Source organism: Lates calcarifer, linkage group LG10 (genome assembly GCF_001640805.2).
Source record: "Lates calcarifer isolate ASB-BC8 linkage group LG10, TLL_Latcal_v3, whole genome shotgun sequence".
NCBI lineage: Eukaryota > Metazoa > Chordata > Actinopteri > Centropomidae > Lates > Lates calcarifer.
In genome coordinates, this window is record NC_066842.1 from 18,102,491 (window position 1) to 18,123,098 (window position 20,608).

The following is a 20,608-nucleotide window of genomic DNA, read 5'->3' on the forward strand; positions in this document are numbered from 1 at the left end:
GGAGGAAATGACTTAAGGTTGCACAGACTGATTTAAGGGCTCTGTACAAGTTTAAGAATTTGCAAGTTCATGCAGCAACAAAGGGAGAGGACATATGGGGGGCTTTAAGTTGGAGAGACACTGAAGGACAGGCTGAGAAGAGGAAGCATGAGCCCCCTCCATGCTGCGCCTGAAGGGCCACGAGGAGCCCCCTCTATCTCTGGAGGAGAGACTTGGAAGGACACGTGGAGGCAGGGAGGAGGAGAGAGGCGCCCAGCGTAGCCTAGCCTACAGTGTAGAGGACCCATTAACGCTGTTTATTAGGGTTGTGTCATTAAAAGCAAGGGGAAAAGGAAAGCTCTTTGGAAGGGTGGATATAAGGAAAACAGTGGACGTCTTGGGGACAGAGGGGGATAGAGAAGAAAGGGCGGCTCAGGGCCCCCGGTGATCCCGAGGTGCGTCAGAGAAGGTATCCCTATCTGCGTCAGGAGTTCCACTCCATTGGCAGCGTAAAGAAGGGAACAGGCAGAAGAGAGCGAGGGGCGCAAACGACCCTTTTTTCCCTCCATGGGCGGCAGGGGTATTTTGGAAGGAGTTGCCATGGTTACCCCTCCGGCCTGGGATTTGTAACGTGATAGCTGGCTGCCAAACCGCAATCTCAAAGTGGGAGAAATTGTGCTTGCGTTTGCGACTGTTGTATGAAAGGTCTGTCTGTGTGTCCGTATGTGGTAGGAAAGGGCTACATGAAGTAAGAGAAGCACACTTTGTACCTTTTTCAAGGTGTGCAAGTGTGTGTGTGCATGTGTCTTGTATGTTTTTTGGTTATGGGGGGGGCAGGTCAGGATTTTACCTTGCTCATTTCAAAGGTTGTAGCATTTCCCTGTGGATTTCCTCAGCAACCTATTCACATACACATACACACACACATGCTACATACACACACAGACACACACACACTCACACACATGCTATGTTACCTCTGTCTCCCACCCACACAGGGGCCTCCAGTTAGCCAGGGGGGCGTGGAGGGGGGGTGTTTTACAACCCTGCTCAGGGCTTTCCCTGAGCAGTGGGCTGCCTGGCTAGTGATTACTAGCTACACGTACCACACACACATACAGACACGCACGCGCACACACACACACACACACACACACACACAAATGACTCATTACAGCGGAATGTTTCCCTTGTTTTTCATGTCATAAACCGTTCCCATGGCAATGGCAGTTACTCAGAGGGCCTGTTGACTTGACCACCAGGGTCTCATTGAGATTAGAGTTTGAAAGCAAGGATGAACCGTTTGATGCGCTCGTCATTATCCGTCACTCATACCAGAGATTTTTGTTGTGACAAGATTTAGATACCTGTGTGAAGAGCCTGTAAGTTTAGTAAGCTTTTGAATTATTTGAAGCCAAGCTGCTAGCCCCGCTCCACATGCACATGCTCAACAGCTCCCCGAGCCCCTGTCTTCCAGACTTGGAGAGGTCTGACAGGAGAGAAGATGATGTCATCATCATCTCCAGTTGAGGAGGAGGTTAACTTGCCTTCCATCGTCAACAAGATCGGGCTCTGCTCTACCACACGTGCGCACGCACAGCATATTCTCTGTTCCACAAGAAATGAACAAATGTGTTGTAAAATATCAGTTTTTCAGATTAGAAACATAATTTGATAATTGCTGTGCAGGTAAACAGATACCAGGATTGTACTGTAGTAATTAGACTGCTCATCACCTACAGTTGGATGACGTGGCTAAAATGTTCTATCACAGATCATGGAATCAAAAAAATGATCAGCACTGAAACTTTATTATTTTCATAAACAATTAATGACAGTTACTCTCTGGATTAATCAATTATTCTTTATAACATCAGAAAATGATGAAAAATGGCTATTGGTATTTCCTAGAGCCCTATGTAATGTCATCAAATGTCGTTTGTTATACCAACAGTCCAAAACATAATATCAAAACATTTGGTTTACAGTAAACGAAGTCTCCACCAGTTGACAAATTTTCGTTGTGTTAGCAGTGTATTGTTATGTTGCCCTACCCAACTGTTTATATTCATGAATGTCGTCATTTACACTTTGACCCACTGCCTGTTCTCTCATAACCAGAATTTTCTCATGTTTTCTTGTTCCTGTTTGCCAACAAATTCACCACCTGCTGTTCTTTGTGTTTCTCAGGCTCAAACAAGAAGAGAAATCACCTAAACCAGAGGGTTAAGCAGCCTGACTATAAAGTAGCCTACGTTCAGCTGGTGAGAAGACACAAAAACACACACTCACGCACAAATCCTCCTACTCCCGGTGTTTTCTGGTTAATGTGTTGTTTGAGTAGCTCGTGGACCAGTCCTGCTCAGTACACAGTGTGAGACCTCTCCACAACAACTTTCTCAAACACCTAGCCCACTGTGTTTTTTCTCTTATTGTGGAGGCTTTATTAAACACAACACCCAGGAGGAAAGGTTATTTTTGGGGGTCTTGAGCCTTCAGCTTTTGTGTCATGGGCTAGTTTTAAGGGGGGCTTGCTAGGTGAAAGAGGTCAGATGGGTTAGTTAATCATACCTTGACAGAGCCCTGGGGGGGGGGCAGGCGTGCTTTGAAGGTGGGCTCTCAAACTTACACAATCTCAAACACTCATGCAGCTATGAACAGACTAACAACAAAAATGAAAATCAGCGTGCAAAGACACTGCAGTCTGGGATCTTGCAGGGCCTGAGGGTGAAAGGTCGTCTTTGGTTACATGCCAGACTTATTACAGGAAATATTGAGATATGGTCATCATCTGGTATAGCTCTCCTTTCTGTGCATGTGCGTTGTGCCATAGATGGAATGTGAGAAATCATGTGCACTTAGTGTGTGTGTGCTTGAGGAGTCACTCCTGATGGCGGCCTGTCAGGCCCAGACTCCCTTATTGCATCATGGCCATTGCCCTCACACCTGTGTTTGAGGTGAGCGTTGGGTCAGGAAGGCCCATTCCATGTACATCTTGCCAATGTTTGAAGTCTCAGTCTTTGAAATCAAACAAACCTCTCCTCAAAATGTCAAAAAAGTCACTGTTTTAATGCGCCTTTGATGCAGATGTAAAAAGCGAGGGGCCTTTGTTTTGTGCCTGCCGTTTTGATCTTACCCAGATAAATCAACAGCGGTGTAGACGCTTGTTTACGCTGTACTGCCCACCCGACTGGGAGCCATCAATCTTGAAACGGATGAATAATGAAAATTGTCTAAACACGACAATTTGAAAGAGGATACATAATTGAAGCAGCCATGAATCTTTTAAAAGGGAGACTTCCTCTTGTCTGACACCAAGGAAGTGGCCTGTGATTTTGTGTGCGTCTGGAATTCCCAGCGGAGTCAGTAGTGATGCTTCTGTCTCACCAGATGCACACGACGATGATAGGTGTGAGATTGCAGAGCAGAGCAGCACACACACACACACACACACACACACACACTCATCTGTGACATGTGTGCATCATTCATGCATGCTGAGCCCTAGAGGACTGATGTTTTTCCTTGAGTGTCATTTGCTCTGCAGTCGCAATCACGTCGCGGTTTTCTGAAGTCATGCTCATTTGACGGTGAACAGTGGGCAGAAACGCTGAGATGCAGGCTCTTTGTGCTTAAAATGGCTTGATATAAAACCGAATATCCGGCCTATTTCTCTGGCAGGTTTTCGGAAAAACATGCTCTCTCTCAACTCCCTTTCCTACCTCTCTCTCTCTTGTGTACGCACACACACACTCACACAAACTCACACACACAGAGCCCCAGAAAACCCTCCTTTCTTTTGCAGCGGTGGGTAGAAAACAAGATTGTTCCTAATTGACTCCACATGTGGGAGAGTGTTCTGTGGGTCGATGCTCACACCGCGGTCCCCCCATTCTACCCTCATCCTTCCCTCTCCCCCCTCTCTCCCCCTGCTCCCTCCATCAGCTAATATTGCAGCAGCAATACATTTGCTCTCTCTCCCTCTCTCATTCCTTACTCTTGGTTTGTGGTTGAGGGGAGGCCTCCCGTTAGCGGGGTTCCGTGACGGCCATTTTCCTCAGGCTTAGGGGGGACCCCAGTATCAGGGGAAGAGATAGCATCTGCATGTGTGAAATGTGCACTGTGTGTGGGAAAGTGTGTATGTGTGTGTGAGGGGCTGCAAGGGGTGAGCAGGGGAGGTGACTAAGGGCATGATGGAGTCATGCCAGAGCAGGGAGGTCCAGAGACGGGGCAAAGCGATCAGGGGGAGGGGGGAAGAGGCTGTGTGTGTGAGACAGGGTGGTGGTGCTGGTGGTGGAGTGATAAAAACAGCAGGACAAAATGAAAAATCTTGAGTCTATCAGACTGCTTTTAGGTCTGGCTGCACTTCAATGGGACTGGTGTGTATAGAGTCAGACTGCTTTCATGTACCGCTAGGACTAGCTGAGGGCTAACTCTAGCCGCTACACTCAGGGTAACACTTGTTTCTGATTTTCGCAGTCAACTCATACTGTTCCATCTATTTGATGCTGTAAAGGGCTGATGTTGGAAAATCCAATCCTGCACTGCACTTTTTGACCTCTTGTAGACATTACTTCATATACAGTAGGTGTAATTAGATTTCTTGTGTGGTTCACTGTACCTTTGTGTAGAAACATTTTCCTCAGGTTGTTAAGAATGCTCTAGTTACATTATCTTCATTAACAGGAAAACCTGTACCATTTTGGGTCTTTTACAGCCAGCCATGCAGCCGTCATAATGCATGTCAGACCCCGTGGTTTACCCCTGTTTAATACTCTGGGCCCATCTCACTGCTGAAGTGCACTGTGCCACCATTTCCAGTTAAATGTTACTTTCATTTGAAACCTTCGTAAACCCAATCTAGTGCTTTTCATAAAAGAGAAAGCACTCCTCTTCTGAAATTATAGTAATTTTTGAATGTTTTCAGTCATTGTTCGGCAACATTATTGGCAGTCAAACATTTACGATAAAGTACTCTCTGCCTGGCATGTAAATGAAAAGGCTGTGGTGAGTTTTGGTCTGAGGAGGAGTTATTTTCTCTCTTTAGAGTGGCAGCTAGTTTGCAAGCGAGCTTTGCTGGCTGGTGCCAGCTGCAGCACTTCAGTGGGCTGAGTGCTCAGAGTGCATGTTGAAAGCTCCTGGAGGGTGACACTGTGAATATATGAATGGGATGTGTGACTGGTCTCAGCATTTTTGAATGATCGAGTTTAGTTCCTCATTGTGCTGTAAATGCCAGATGCATGCTGTAAATGTTAAAATGTCCAGTCAGTAGATCGTCTATAGCTCTTTGTTTATCTGACAACATGCTCTTTTTTAACATTGCATATGGGATTTTGAAAATTTTAATTTATAGTTCTGTTGGTTGTACCTCAGTTGTGTTAAAGGGAGCAAACGCAAGAAAATCTATTCCTAACTTGATTTTCGAATTGAACAGGAGAGGTTGTAAAGGATTGAAGGCCCTCCATTTTGTTATCGAAAAACTGCAATGGTGTCTGTGTAATGGAAGGAATCTCAGACATTTTCCACAAGTTGCTTTCAGAGGAGGTCAGAAGGGAGGAGCAGCAGTTTGTGTTTTTTGCGTGGTGAGCACCGCGTGGCACGTCCAGGCACCTGTGGGATGCTATCAGCCATTTAACATAAGAACCCACATGAGTAAACTGTTGTTTGACAGTTGGTATACAACTAATAAAATCAGGCACAGATTAGAAGTCCATGTGCATCAGCAGTCATCGGGGCTGGCAAGGAGTCTTTAAGCATCATCGTAAGTTCGTCTTTTTGTGGGGTGTGGTTGCACAAATCCCACACAAGCTCCATTCAACAGACTTTATCTGTAGACAAAAGCTCATTTCATACAGTTAGAGCAGAGTCTGCATAAGGGCGAAAGTAGTGAGAGTAGATGATGAGTGAAATGTTTGCAGCAGAAGGGAGAGCAGGCACACAGATGGTCCAAGGTGTTGTCACGATACCGACCTTTAGTTGTCATGAAGTGAGCAGCTAGTTTTGTTTACACATAAACCAGTGATGTCACTATTTTAATAGTAGTCACGATCTGAGGACAGCCTAAACCCATGTACAGATATCTAAATGTTTTTAAATTAGTGTTTGTAATTTCCATAACATTAAAACATTATACATGTTCAATTTGGTCGTGTATTCTACTCTATACAGTATGAGAGGTTGTGTTTACTATCCTAGGTTACACACTTAAACCCTAAAAACAATATTTTTTCTAATGCAGTCTGGTGAATTGGTCATCTTTTTAAATTTTTTTTTCTGTTTGTTTTTTAAGGGTTCTATTCTTGTGGGGACATTTCCACATATTAAAAGCAGATCTCTTTCACACACACAAACCGTTCTTTTAGCCACTAATAGGTCTGCACTATTGTTTATGTGCCTGGTGGCCGAGTTTTCATAAAAGTAGTAAAAAAGGTGTCAAGGTTTCTCTCCAGGGCCCTGGTCACTGACAGCGTCACAGCAAACCAGATGCACCAGTCAGATTGCCCCAAAGCAATGTCCTGACCCGACGACCACAGAACAAAACAAGATATGGGGTTGGACCAACAGTTGTAGAATAAGTGGTAGCTTCATTCAAATTGCTCATTTCCCGTGTTTCTTTCTGTGGCTTTCTCCACCCCCGCTAGATCCACGGGGAAGGCATCACTCGAAGTGCAAGAGAACGGGGAGCGAGAGAGAGAGAGACAAACAAACAGAGGGAGCGACTGAGTGGCAAACATGGAGGAGTTGTGACACAGCTGAAAAGGGGGGAGAGAGAAAGAAACAGCTGTACTGAGAGTGATTATGAGAGGGAAGCTGTGGCCAAGTCTGACTCTCCTCTCTGTTTGACTGACACTAGATGGCAACGTTTTGCTGCACAGCTTCTCTCACTAGCCTCCCTTCATCTCCTATCTGTTATTGACTCCTTGTTGCTTAACAATAAACCCTCTGGGGTTGTGTGTGTAAGTGTGACTGTGTGTTTCTGGCTGGGTCTGAGGGGTGGTGGTAGAGAGGGGTACAGGATGGGGGGCTGCAAACCCCCGTGACCCCCCGCCTCTTCCTCCCGTTCCTGTTCTCTACTCTGAGCGAAGCCCCGGCTCTCTGGAGCTGGAGGTGCTGAATCAGGCGGTCGAGCCGAGGGGGAAATCTTGCTTATCTGAGTGGAATTTTATTATTTTCAACTATTTGGATCATGATGGCTCCTGCTCTCCTTCCCTCCCTCTTCCTCCTTTTCACCTTGTCACGCAAACACAGGCTTTCCTTACACAGCCTTGTCTGTCTGTCTGCCTTTCTGCTTCCTTCCCTTCCCTGCGCTGCCTCACCCTTGCTTATCACACCAATTAACATTTTTAACTTCTGCCACTTTCCCCCCCAGTGCTCTCTTCCTCTCTCTGTCTGTCTCATTTTCCTTTCACATAGGACAGGATGATTCATCATATGAAAATTGCAATTTCATTTCATACCACTAGTAATTCCTATGTGACGGTATTCCTCCTGTATACTAAATTCCTTTCCAGTGGCCTAGAACACAGTAGCTAACTAGGCGTCTTCTAGTATATATGTTAATGTAATTCAAAGCAAGCACACCAATCAGAAATGTGGAGGTGTTGACAGTGTAACTGTCCTTCAAACTTGAAAAGGTCACAGAAAAGGGCATCCTCTTATTCCTTGTGGCTACACTTAGTTAAGAAGAATTATAATGTACAAATAGCTATGGTTATCATCTCAAATAATGTGTCAGTGTCTTGTTTATTTTAACAAAATATTCTTGACAACAAGAATATATTTTTTAAACACACAAGCAGAAGATCATGAATTTACAGGAACACTTTAAACTGTCACAAGATGTTCACATTTGCTAGCCTTACATGCTGTGTTTTATTAATAACAATCAAGGTCTCGTACCAGAAGCTTTAATGGAAAACAATATAAGAAAATTCCCAGTCCTTCAATTTGTAGAACAGAAATTTATACAGAAAGCTTACATATAACCACAAAGGACAAAATGATGAAGCTATCAAGGCCAAGCAAACTTTTCCAGAGAATCTCTGCACTCCAACTGCACAAACATCTTTAACAAGAGCCTTATTGAGTGATTCACTAAGTCCAGTGAGCTCTCAGGCACAGTTGCTGCAGAGGCAACATTTTCATTAAGTGTTTTTACTAAGAATTTAGACCAAAAAAAATTGCAGTAACAGGTCCAAGTGAGAAAATCAAGATTTGCCTTTTATCCAGAGTCATGCAGCTTCACTTTCACTTAAATATATCTGTCAGCATTCTTCGTGTATAAATCTTCGGAAGGAAGGAATGGGCTGATACACTAATTAGTGTGTGTACATATATATGTGTGCACACACGTGCACGTATGCTGGTGGTGAGCCTAATAAAAGGAGACGCATTTCCTGGCAATCAAGCCACACTGAAAGGCCCCCATCTCCCTATGTGTCTCCTGATTTGGAAAATTCACTCTTAAGTAAAATCCTGTGTGTGTGTGTGTGTGTGTGTGTGTGTGTGTGTGTGTGTGGCTGTGTGTGACTGTACGTGTGTACGTGTAGGTTTCATAAGAGCTCAGTGGAGAGAGAGCATGAATTATAGAGAACAGAGGAGGGTCTTAACCATCCGGTTTGGAATCTCACACGCAAACCTTTTTTTGAATGGCTTCAGTGGAGGCTCTCTGTTGTTTCTTTCTCACATTTGACTTTTTTTACGCCCAATTCAGTTCAGATGATGCAAGCGTAATGACATGACAGTGCTGTAGATGTTTTCCCACAGTAAATTTTATGTTTGTGATTTTTATTAAGAAAAACAAGAGAGATGAGTGGGACAAATTGCTCTTCAGAACAGAACTGAAATCCAGTGTAACAATAAATGAACACAGATAAACCTGGAGCGTCTGAACTCATATTCTCTCTTTCTTTCTCTGTGTCTCTACATCTCTGTCTCAGTCTTTCCTTTTGTCGTTTTTGACTGATCCCTGCTTTATCTCCCTCTGCAGCATCTTCTCTCCTCACCCTCATTTCCTCCCACATTTCCTCCAGGTTCCCCTTATTTAGATAGCCATAGCAACACGCGCACATGCACGCCAACAGGCGCACACACATGCACGAGTGTGCACGCTCTGAACCTCTCTTGATTACCCCTGACCTCCTGACCTGTAATGACACAGCTGCCACTTTGATCAGCCAATCAGCCAATCAGCATGCGGCGCCACCCAGCTTCTCAACGGGGCTGCCACTGGCCTGATAAAGTCCTCTGATAGGCCCCTGCTGATGCATTTCCTGTTTTGGTATGCTTCTTCGTTTTTTATTTTCTCCACCAGCTGGTCCCCGCATTCCTCAGAGTTGGGGAGGGGGCAGGGGCATCGCCTGGGTGTTTATGTTGCATGCGCATGTAGGGGTGAGTGTGTGTGTGTGTGGTTTTTTTTGTGTGAGGGTCTAACTCTGTGTGTGTGTGTGTGTGTGTGTGTGTGTTTGGTAGCCTAGATAGTTGGGTCTGGGGCTGAGAGGGGGGTGGGGTAGGTAGAGGGGATGTTTGAAATTGGGGGGAGGGTATGTGAGGGTTGTTTACATGCGTTGGTGAGAGAGAAATGGGGTACGTCGTGGGGGTTGGGGGGGTGAATGACATAGATGGAGGGGATAATGATAGTGAACAGCTGTTTATGCGTGTGTGTGTGTGTGTGTGTGTAATGGGGGTAGATGGTTGAGACAGGCAGGTTGAGGTGTGATTTGGCTTTAAGGTACAGAGTTTGGATGGGCGTCTAAGACTGAAGGTGATATGATTCACCGGTTGTTGCTCATTATTGCTAATATGGATGGATTTGGCTGTGTTATTCTTGGCTGTTGCTGTTACTGTTGTTGTTGTTATCCTCCGAGTGTCCAGTCCAAGACCAGATGGATGTAAACGTCTTTGGCTGGGTGTGTATTTAGATGGTGATGATCTTTTCCTGAGAGCTCTGTTACCAGGGTCCAGTGTCTCCAGTAGCAGCCTGGGAGCAGACATGCCCAGACATGAAAACTAACTATCATGCGCGCACACATGCACACAACACACACACACACACATACACTTTCTCACTCACACCCTCTGTTTGTCTCTGGGTAGAAGTATGTGCACATGTATCACTGGATGCCCTGCACTAGTATGTCAGAGGTTCCCTGCGATAGAAGTATTTTCAGTTGACACCAGAGCTCACCCCTCTGCCTGACTCCTGCTCTTTGTCCCACAAAGCACGTACACACTGGGGCTGAAGATCTCAAGGTATCTCACAATTAGATGTGAGTCTCTGAGCATCTCAATGAATTTTAAGTGCCCCCCCCCCCCCAAGTACTTTTTCCTCACTGCATAACCACATTAATAATAGCCTGATCATTAATATCGGTCATATGAAAAGATGAATTACCAACGTTTCATCTAAGCATGCACTGATGTACCAAATAAACATTCTCTAACTGCCGGTACCAAATCTGATATACACTTGGTACTTGAATAAGATAGTGATACTGACTGACATTTAAAAAATATTTTAAAAAATTTGAAATGATGCCTCACTGTGTGGAACTGATTAAGATGATCCTATATGTAACTACACATCACTTTTTAGCTAGAAGTGGACATGAGTTCATGCAGCATCATCCTTTTAAAGCTATGCTCATTCTAATTTTGTCTTGTATTGTAATTTTTGTATTGTAATTATATTGCAAATTAAAAAATAGATCATTACATTTTGTAACACCACCACCAGAAATAGTATTTCAAGTTACAGTCCTTTTCAAATCAGACCCAGGTTTTAATGCTATTTATGTCTTTGTTTTTTTCTGTGAAGGCCTTTCAATGTCTTTACATACAGTTAAATTCAGATACATTATTATTGGGAAGCAGCCACAGAAAATGAAGCATGTTTGTCATTTGTGTGTTTGACTCCAACATCTTCGCATAAAATCTGAACATAAACATATTCGTGTAAAAGTTGGCAATTAATTTTCCCATTTGCACGCAAAGTATACATTTATGTATATGTTTATACACTTAACGTTGTCTGCAGGCATTGTCTAAATCATTTTCTGTCTCCATCATATGGACCATAGGTCATAATTGTAACTGTCATTAATATGAATGACATGGAGACGCACATAAACATGCACTGCTGCTAGCCAAAGCTGACCAAGCTATTTGGCTGTTGCTGGGCTGTGGAAGAGTTGTCATTGTAATTGGAGGGAGGGCCGGGGTCATGACCCTGAATGAACCCACAGCAGGATACTGTTGGTTAGTGGTCTACTCTCACTGCCACTTATCTGTCTTTTACAGAGAGAGATGATTTCACTTTGCTCTTTCTCTCATGCTCAGCTGTTATTTTGCTAAATGCCCTTCAGGCTCTCAAAAGTTTGACTTCTTCACCTGACATTTAAACTATATTTTAGCTGATTGAACAAAGATTAAATGCAATGTAAATTAGTTTAATTGTATTATGTCATATCTTCCAGCTGAATCGTTCTCACTTTACTGTTTTTCCTGAGAGGACAACAGTCCAGTTTTATCTGTCTTTTGGCACTGACTTTCTTTAATCCTTCAGCCCCCCTTCTCCTCACTCTATCTCCATCTCTGTCTCTCACTCTTCTGTTCCTGGAATAGTTTGTACCAGAGGGTCTGGACGGAGGCACAACGGGGCAGATTATTGTGTGTGTGAGATAAAGTGAGAGTGAATGTGTGGCCCACCCAGGGGCCTGGCAGCGGGAGCTGTTTACAATCATCAGGCTACATCTCTTCTCCTCTCCTGCCCTCTTCCATCGTCTTTCCTGCCTCTCCCAGTTTTCTTCGACAGTTTTTTTTTGTGATTGCTGATAAAAAAGCACTCCTAGATAATGCAATATTAGACTAAGAAACTGCAGAATATAGGTCAACAGTAGAAGCACAGTGTTGTTATAGTACCTAAAATCAACAATTGGAGTGTTTTTGGATTGATACAGTTGCTGTTTGCAAATTTGGCTTAAATATTTGAGCATGAACCCAAGTTTCTGTCTTTCAGCCTTTCACAACGGGAATCATTACTGTGGATTTGTTAGTTTACACAGTACCCTGTTCAAACTGTAGATCTACTGGGCAGCACGGCACCATTGCTACAAATTATGACAATTATGTTACATCTGTGAAACTAGGGCTGACTAACATGGTTAAAATAATTATCAGTGTTTTCTTATATTGATACGCAAAATCACATAAAATAATCAAACTGATGGTTATACCAGCTCCTCAAATGTGTAAAACAATAAACTTCAGTAGCTAATTTGGTTCAATTTCAAATGCAGCTTGTTTGGAATCCTTAATATTATATCATTAACATGATAAGATCACATTATCATGATATGATTCCAGAAAAAGCTGACAAATAACCAGTTTTGAACAGTTGTTCCAGTCCTACAGGAACAGCACAATTTTTCAGTGATTAATCCCATCGAGGAGTGCTTATACTGTTAGACTCATACTATGGTTGGTTTTAACATTTTCTGTGAACTCTGGGTGACCACACCAGAATTTGCTCTACATAACCATTCTGAAGTGGAGAGAAGATTACTTTTCAGGACCACACCGAGTGAGATAGCAGCTTTCACGCCTCACCAAACTTATCTAATGCTACCTCATGTCAGCGAAATCTTCCTCAGCTGGCTCTAGTGTGAAAACATCCTCCCTACTTTTAGTTCTATTGTCAAGTAAGAACAGTACAATTGAAAACCCGGTAGGTCCAAGTGAACTGAGGTACATTTTGTTAGAACAGGGAATGTAATCTGAACTAACTACAAGAAATGGCTCGAAAAAAACATTCTCATGAACTTGTTGTCCATTGATTGGTCATTTTTTCATATGATTTTATGGGCACAAGAAGATGGATGTCCAAATTGGATAGCCAGCAGTTACTCATGTTTGGAAAGGCTAGCATAACAAAATGAGCCAAAGGCAAACCACAGCCTGAGTTGATCGCTGTAGTCACTTATTTAATTTTTATCTGGCATGAAGACCAGAGATGCTGAATTATGGCAAAAAGCACAGACAAGTCCACAGTGCTTAGTTAAACCTAAAGAAACTGGAATCAGATTTGTTTTTATTCCCCTTGCTCATCAGCTGCCAAAATCTGTAATCTTGCGAATGATAGGCTGCCAAAACTCTGTCCAATAAACAAGCTACTTGTGAGTCCATCTGACTCTCCTTTACAGGCCCCGGTTCACTTGTAATTGGGCAGTGTGAACTTAAATGAACCGAAAAGAAAAGCGCAACAAAAATTCACTGGTGGTAGAGACCAAAGAAAACAGACTCGCAAAGGTGTGATCCCACCTTTAAAATCCACAGTCAGGCTGCGAAAACCGTTGTGGTTGCTTTTCTGTCTAGTTGAATTGCCCTTGAGCAAGGCACATGACCTCCTCCAACTGGTCAAGAGGAGCTGATTACTGGCCAACAATCAGCAGCTCACAGCTTTGGGTGTTGATTTGTACAACTGCATGAATAGCAGAAAAAGAGCATGATGCATGCTCAGTTAATGTTTCCTGAGATAAATAGGGTTTATGCACATGCGCGCGCGCACACACACACACACACATACACATATGCACACACACTCAGCAGGGGGTTGCCCTCAGCTCTAATCCTGGTAACCTCACCACTGTGGTCTTTCCCTCTGTAGTCTGCCAGGCTCTCCTACCGTGCGGTCAAAATGGATTCTACCGCAATGTGAACACCTCTTTCACTACCACATACACACACATGCATACACACACTACCACCAGCAGTACTCAAGATGTCTGTGCTTTGCTACAGCTAACCCCACCACACCACCACACTGCCACCGCAGCCGCATGAGCCACAGCCTCGTGAGATTTCGCACCTCATGAGATTGTCTCTAATGACAACCGGCAACATCTGGCTGATTTTTATCGACTGCTTTGTGAATGGCTTTATCTGCTGATGCCTTCTGGATTGTCCTTCATCAGGAAAAAAAGAAGGGATATGGGATATGTAGTTTTGTCTGACGGTCTCTCAGGGCCTGTGTGAATGGCTCAATTTCACATTTTCAGACCACTTAAAGCCTTTTTAGGCTCTGTGACCACATTGAGAGCTCCTCTGTTCTTTAATTCGGTCAAGTGTGGTCATCCAAAAAGTCGGTGTGCTTGCTCCCCCACAACCTCCACCCCTCAGTCACATCTTATTTAGCTCCACAATAACTCTAGGTGCTCGGGGTTTTTAGAGAGCACAAAAGAAAGGCTGATCTCAAGTCGTAAAAGAGCGGTTAGAATGTATTTTCTGATGGATTCAATTTTTAAGTTGTCTAGATTATCTGAATGGAAGTCGCCATTTGACCTCGAGTAGTTTTACAGCTGTTGAACAGTCTTCAAAGTAATAAAATGCTGCTCCAAACTTGTTTTATTCCAGAGGACATAAAATCTGATACCATGAAGGCTATTCTGTGGATTGAGGATATTGGAAAATGAAGTCAAACCTACTACAATGGGGTTGAGTAATCATCTTTGAAAGGCCCCTTTTGTTTTTTTGCTTTTTTCCCTCCAGATTTGTAGCATACTTCTTACTCTGTGCTTACTGTACAGCCCAGTCAGAGGCATTTAAATGCTGATGTGTATCTCATCTGTCACATTGCAATGCCTAGTCCCGCTCCAGTCCAATCCAGTCATGTCCTGTATGTTTTAACTCTCGGAAGCAGCAGGTTGAATCAGCCTTTTGTGTCCTCAGCTGGTGACTGTGCCATAATGTTCTATTCAGCCCCAGGTTGGAAAAGCACTGCGCACTGCCACCTTCCTGTTTTCATCAAAGACATTTTAACACATCAAGCCAGAATAACTAAAGCTTTCATATTTCATACTTAAATCTAAGCTTATGAATAATAAAAGAGTCACTCCCCCACCACCCCCTTTCACATTTTCCCTGTATTGATTTCACATGCATTCCGAGGTTACCGGACTCACATTTGTCCATTCTTTCAACATTCTTCTGTTTTTTCTTCTTCTCTTACAGGGAAATTATTACACACAAACACACACCAGGATTTTTTTTTCTTTTTTAACTGTTGTTTTTGAGTTGTAAGTGCTTACTCAGTTTGTCACAGATCAGAGGCAAAGGTCAATCAGATAGAATACAGTTGTCCTTTGTGTGTCTCTTTTCCATCTCTCGCCTAGTCTTCTCTCTTTTCACTCTCCTCTTTTCCCCCCTTTCCCTCTGGGGCTGCAAACAGGATTACTGTGGGTTTGTGTATGACTCTGTTGTATCCACATGAGCATTCACATACACACACATGTGCACAAACCCAGGTTTGATTTGGAGGTTTTTCATTCAAGTACATTTGTACCCCGGAGGCCTACACTGACTACACGCAAGCAGTTCATGCCAATAAAGACACAAACCAGTTTCTGCTGAATGTAACTGCTGTGAAAACAATAAAGGGACACTCAATTGTTGTCCCTAATTTGACAGCTGTCCCCAATCAGCTGGTTAAAAGCCTGGCTGGGGTCCCCAAATATGACACAAGGCAGGCCGACACGCTAAATGCACACTTCCTGGAACAGAACAAGACATTGAATTAGAGTTTAATAAGGAAACATACACATACACACAGATGGGGAAAGTGAGACGGGTTGGTAGTGAGTCAATGACAACATTTGCCTTCCCCTGTCGATCCCCCCCACCAGTCTTTCTCCTTCTTTTCCCATTGAGAGGGAAACTGTGGGTGTAATGGGTTGTTCATGTGCGTAAGAGGAGTATGTTTACATCCCTAGCAGTGTGGGGCCTTGTCCCAATATTCCTGGATGGCAGCTTGATTCAATTGGGAGCGTGGTGAAGATGATGGCAGATTGAGGGAAAATATCCACTCCTTCAATTTGTTGTCTAGGAAGCATAGTTGGTAACTGAAAGAAAACCCTTAGAGGCACAGAATGCCTGACTGTCTTTCTCCACTTTTGGCCTTGGTCTTCTCCATAAATCACTCAGTGCTCACTCATACACATGCTCTCTCTCTCTCACTCTCTCTCTGTGTCACACACAAATACACAAGTAGCGAGAGGCAGACACACACACAGGAGAGATGGGTTTGTCTCAGAGCATATGGAGGTCGAGGGTACACGTTCTTTGCCTCTGCTGTGGTGCAATGTATATGTTTTAAGCAAAAATATGAATATTGTTGGCCAGCACTTTCTCTCTCAGCGGAAATGTGTTCATCAGACGCACACGTGCACACACACACACACACACACACACACACACACACACACACACAGGGTGCGGCCTGTTGCCAACATTAAGACTTGTTTAACGAGTCTCAGCGCTTTGTTGATTTCAATCTCGGGGCTTTGTTTTTTTTGTGAATCGCACTCTCTGAGGATGATATTAATCTTCGCCGTGTGTATACACAAGGTGTCCAGTGCTGCGCCATATAACTGGGAATTGTCATGCGACAACGTTTGGTTCAAGTTGGGTGAAGTCTTGTTTGGCTTACTGCTTCATTGTTCCTCCCGTTGCCAAGTCTGGTGTTTATAGCACTGTGGTAGATCCCCTTCCTCAGTCACCCCGGCTTTACTCTACTCACTCTTCTCCCAGTCACTTCCTCACATTCTCTACCCCCATCTTTCTCCATCGCTGCCTCTTTCTCCTTGTCCTCACTCCTCCTCTTACTCCTGCAGCAAACTTCCCTTGGCGTGTTCCCGTGTTTGTGTTCTGGATACTGCGTTCCTCGATGGCAGTGTGTGCGAGTGCAGAAAGACACTGAGGGCTTTGGCAGGGCCATCGGTTTCCAGGTGCCTCTCTGGTGTTTGGCAGCTCTCTGCCTCTGCCTGACTAAGCCTTCTACTCCTGACTGGGTCTGCTCTCTTGTCTCTCTTTCTGCATTACTGCACTCACTTAAAAAACCTCCTGTAGTTTGCAATACAGGCGTCGCCGCAAGACAGGAACACAAGAACAGGGTGGCTTTTCTTTTGATTGAAGATTGTGCATGTTTTGCTCTCACAGCTCCTCAAAGCTGGTATCAGAGAGTTTAGACTCAAATGGCCAGGTTTCAGAGAGTAACATGAATTCAAGTCTGTAAAGTATCATACCAAAATAGTAGTTTACATAATTGTTGTGTTTTTGGATGGTTCGATGTTGTTTGATGCCTGGTCATGCCAGTATTGCCAGATTGGACATGTCAGGCCCGATTACAATTCACATGCATAAAGACCGGGTTACAGTTAATAACTTTCTGCAGTGACCTCTGGATCTGTGGAGGCTACAAACCAGCCAGCCTCTCCCACCAGGCTGTCTTGTTTTTTTTTACTGAAAACTCCAAATTAGGATTAGTCACCAACTAAGAAATACTGGAAGGTGGAGTGGTTTCCCTCCAACAGGTAATAAGAAAATAGATGTAGGCTCATTGGGGCTCAATGTGTTTTTGCTTTTGTAGAACTAAAGCAAATTTATTGGGGTGTTGAAAGTTTAAAGAATTTAATTATACTAAACCTGGGAGTAAAAGACACTTTTTTGCAGCATAAACATTCTGCTTTTCTTAACTGTTTATTGTTTATTTAATTTAAGGCACTGTGCAATATCATAAACAGCTCATTTGTTCTTCCTCCCTATTTTTCTCTTCACTTTCTATTATCAGAAGCCTATCAAAAGCAGCTGATTTAGCAACTCCATTTGCTGTATACAACAGTTAGCAGTGTCCTCTCAAAGCAGCAAACACTACAAATTTGGATGCATGGGGACATCAAAATAGGGAGAAAATTAGTTAAAAACCAGAGTAGAGATGTGGTATGGAGCATCTCATAACTTGTGTGTGTGACAAAGCTCTAACTAGTATGTATTCAGTCACTGTTTCTACAAGCTGAAGTCCACCGAGCATCCAGTCTTTATTTGTCTTGTCTTGTCTACAAGCTGATGTTTTTTATGTTCATAGCTGGACATAACCCTTGCTAGCAAAAGACAGAAAACACATGCAAACATGCACCTGAGCACACATATTTACACATGCACAAGGGTAAACATACAGTAATAACACCCAAGACTCCTGCTGTAGGTCATCCCAGTCAAGTAGAGTAGACTAGGCCAACTCCATTCTTCATCTTTGGCTGAGTGAGCTTCATGTTGTCTCCCACTTTGGGAATTAAACCATGCTATGTGGTAATTATATGCATGTTTCTCTTGGTATTTTGGGGGTTGGAGACAGACAAAGTAACATTCACATCAGAGCCAGACCATTCCTTAACGCCTACACACTGACCCCAAACAAAATATTTCACATATTTAAACAGAGTAGTTGATTGACAATTGTGCTCATGGAAGCAATTCATATAGTGATATGTGTTATAGTGATAGGCCTTTACATAAGATAATTGAGAAGTTTATGAGTCACATGATGACATTTGACTATTTCTCATGAGGAAGCTGTTGTTTTGGTGTAGACTGCAGCATTAGTGATCATTAATCACTTTGGGAACATTTGTGAGGATTAACATTTTGCTCAAAATCCAAACACACAGTGATAGAAATGACACATGTAAGTACAGTTTCATCATCACAAGCTATGATCAGGCTTCATATGAAGTTGAGTCATTCAAGGACGGCAATGATTTGGCTCCAGCTGAGATTGATAACAGTGAATTCTTGTTGCCAGGTGTCCATGGCAGAGGCCGAGAGGGATAGGCCATGGATATGTGCACCCACTGACCTGTTATTTATTTATTTATTTTTTGGCGCATGGGCGTGCAATTATGCATGTGTGTGTGCTACTCTATGGCAGCCTGACACAGACTACGGTTGAGCCAGTGATGCATTAGCCATGGCCAAAGATGGGTTGGTATGGAATAAATAATGGATACCATCCTTTCCCTCTGAATAAATCAAGACCAGAGAAATGGAGAGAGATGAGAGATTAAATGTGGGAGAGAGTTGGAGAAATTGAATGCCAGAGAGAAAGAGAGCATTTGTGTAACTGGAAGAGGAATATAGAGGGAGAAACTGTCCTGAATTCCAAATCAGTATCTCACTCCTCGTCTCTGCAAAGAAAAAAATGGTTTAACGTTACATGTTTTTTGTTGCACAAAAAATGTTTTGTGAAATATGTTTTACATAGATAATAAACAACTGATTCCTGATATTATTAGGTAGGAACATGATGGTTTCTTGGCTCATTTTGCTTTCTTTCTTTGCTTTTTTCGCCCTCTGCATCCCAGGCCCAGGGCCAGACGTTCACCTTTCCTGACATCTTCCCGGAAAAGGATACGAAACCGGTGGAGGGCTCCATAGAGGAGATGCAGGAGAAGTTCATGGAGGACGAGAAGCAGAGGCAGAAACTCGACCCCAGGAGAGGAGGGGTCACCGAGTGGTTCGGACTCTGAGACAACCCACTGACCGGGAACTCAGTGTGCGTATGTGCGCGTGGGTGTTTCATTGGGAGCAATGTGCATTGATTTACAACGCAACCGTTGTGATGTCACTGCTATTTCTGTAAGAAACACTCACGAGTATGTAGTAAAGAAGAATGAGCATGTGTGTGGGAGACTGAAGACATGTGTTTGGTGTATGTGTGTCTGTGTCTGTGTGTGTATGTATGAGAGAGTTTGCAAGGCTCCAGTCCAGTAACCTGAGCCAGAACAGAATCACAGGAGGAGGAGAGTGGCCCGGCTCCATCTTTCATGAAACCAGCCCACCGTACAGAATCTCCATCACCTCAGATGACCTCCTCTCCTTCCTCCTCCTACTCCTCCTGTTCCACCTCCTTCTCCTTTTACTCCTCCTCCTTGGCACTAGTACCTCAGCACCTCCTCCTTCTTTGTCTCTCCTTTTCCCTCAGGAGTTTCCTTTCCCTTGTTGTCTGTCTCCTCTGTTGTCCCTCTGTCTCCTTGTCCCTCTCCCACACTCCTCTTCCTCTGCCATGCTGGGGAGTGGTACAGTGTGGTATCCCTGGTAGCCCTGACTCTGAGCCAGCTGGATCAGCCTACCTGGACAACCCACATCCTTTCCTCTTTTATGAGTTTGCCTTGGATTAATTGACCACTTTAGGTAAACAACAATTGAGATGTTGTTTCAGCAAAGCAACAACATGGAATTTGCTGGAGTGTTTTATTATTTTGTGGTAGCACCTCTTGCCATAACTCTGAGAAAAGATTGTGCGCAGTGTTTGTGTGCGTGCGTGTGTTTGCCTAGCACGCGGGGCTTGCCAGTGAATCTGTCTAATTGTAAGTGCTGTTGGAATAAGAACTAATAAATGGTCACTTGTCCAAAAGTGCTCTGCTTACTTTTTCTTGTGTTCTCCTCGCCTCATCTCCCACGGCTGCTGCGCTCAACAACTGGCACTTTCGAGACTGTGTTCGCCACACAAGCTGGCCGGCGCGTGTGCCAACGTGGTCTGGTAGCTGTTTTGACAAAGTAATGATCTGTGTTTGAATCGGGCCACTGGAGGACTGAGCTCTCTTACGGTAATAAGGCCCATAAAGGGGAGGGACCTCTCCTGGGCTCGCTCAGACCCTCCATTATACTGAGAGGCCAAGGTTACAGTAAGTGTCCCCCAGCCGTGACCACTAATGCTGGCTGGCTAATACAAAGGTCCAGTCCCTGACCTCACCCAGCCAACTCAGCTATCACTAAGGAGAATGTCAATATTGATCCTGTT

At 43.8% G+C, this 20,608-nt stretch overlaps 1 protein-coding gene across 2 annotated transcripts in view; it reads left to right on the plus strand.

Annotated features, from left to right (window-relative positions):
- Positions 1–20,224, plus strand: part of mrpl23 (mitochondrial ribosomal protein L23) — a 35,988-nt gene extending 15,764 nt beyond the window's left edge. The window contains exons 4-5 of one of the 2 annotated variants that reach the window (XM_018664305.2): positions 2,170–2,243; positions 6,621–7,034. In XM_018664305.2, coding sequence (XP_018519821.1) covers positions 2,170–2,243; positions 6,621–7,019 — 473 coding nt within the window. In that variant the 3' untranslated portion in view covers positions 7,020–7,034. Of the gene's footprint in view, positions 1–2,169; positions 2,244–6,620; positions 7,035–19,169 lie in introns of those variants that run through there. The other variant, XM_018664306.2, reaches the window with a different exon arrangement.
- Positions 20,225–20,608: the final 384 nt, after the last annotated feature.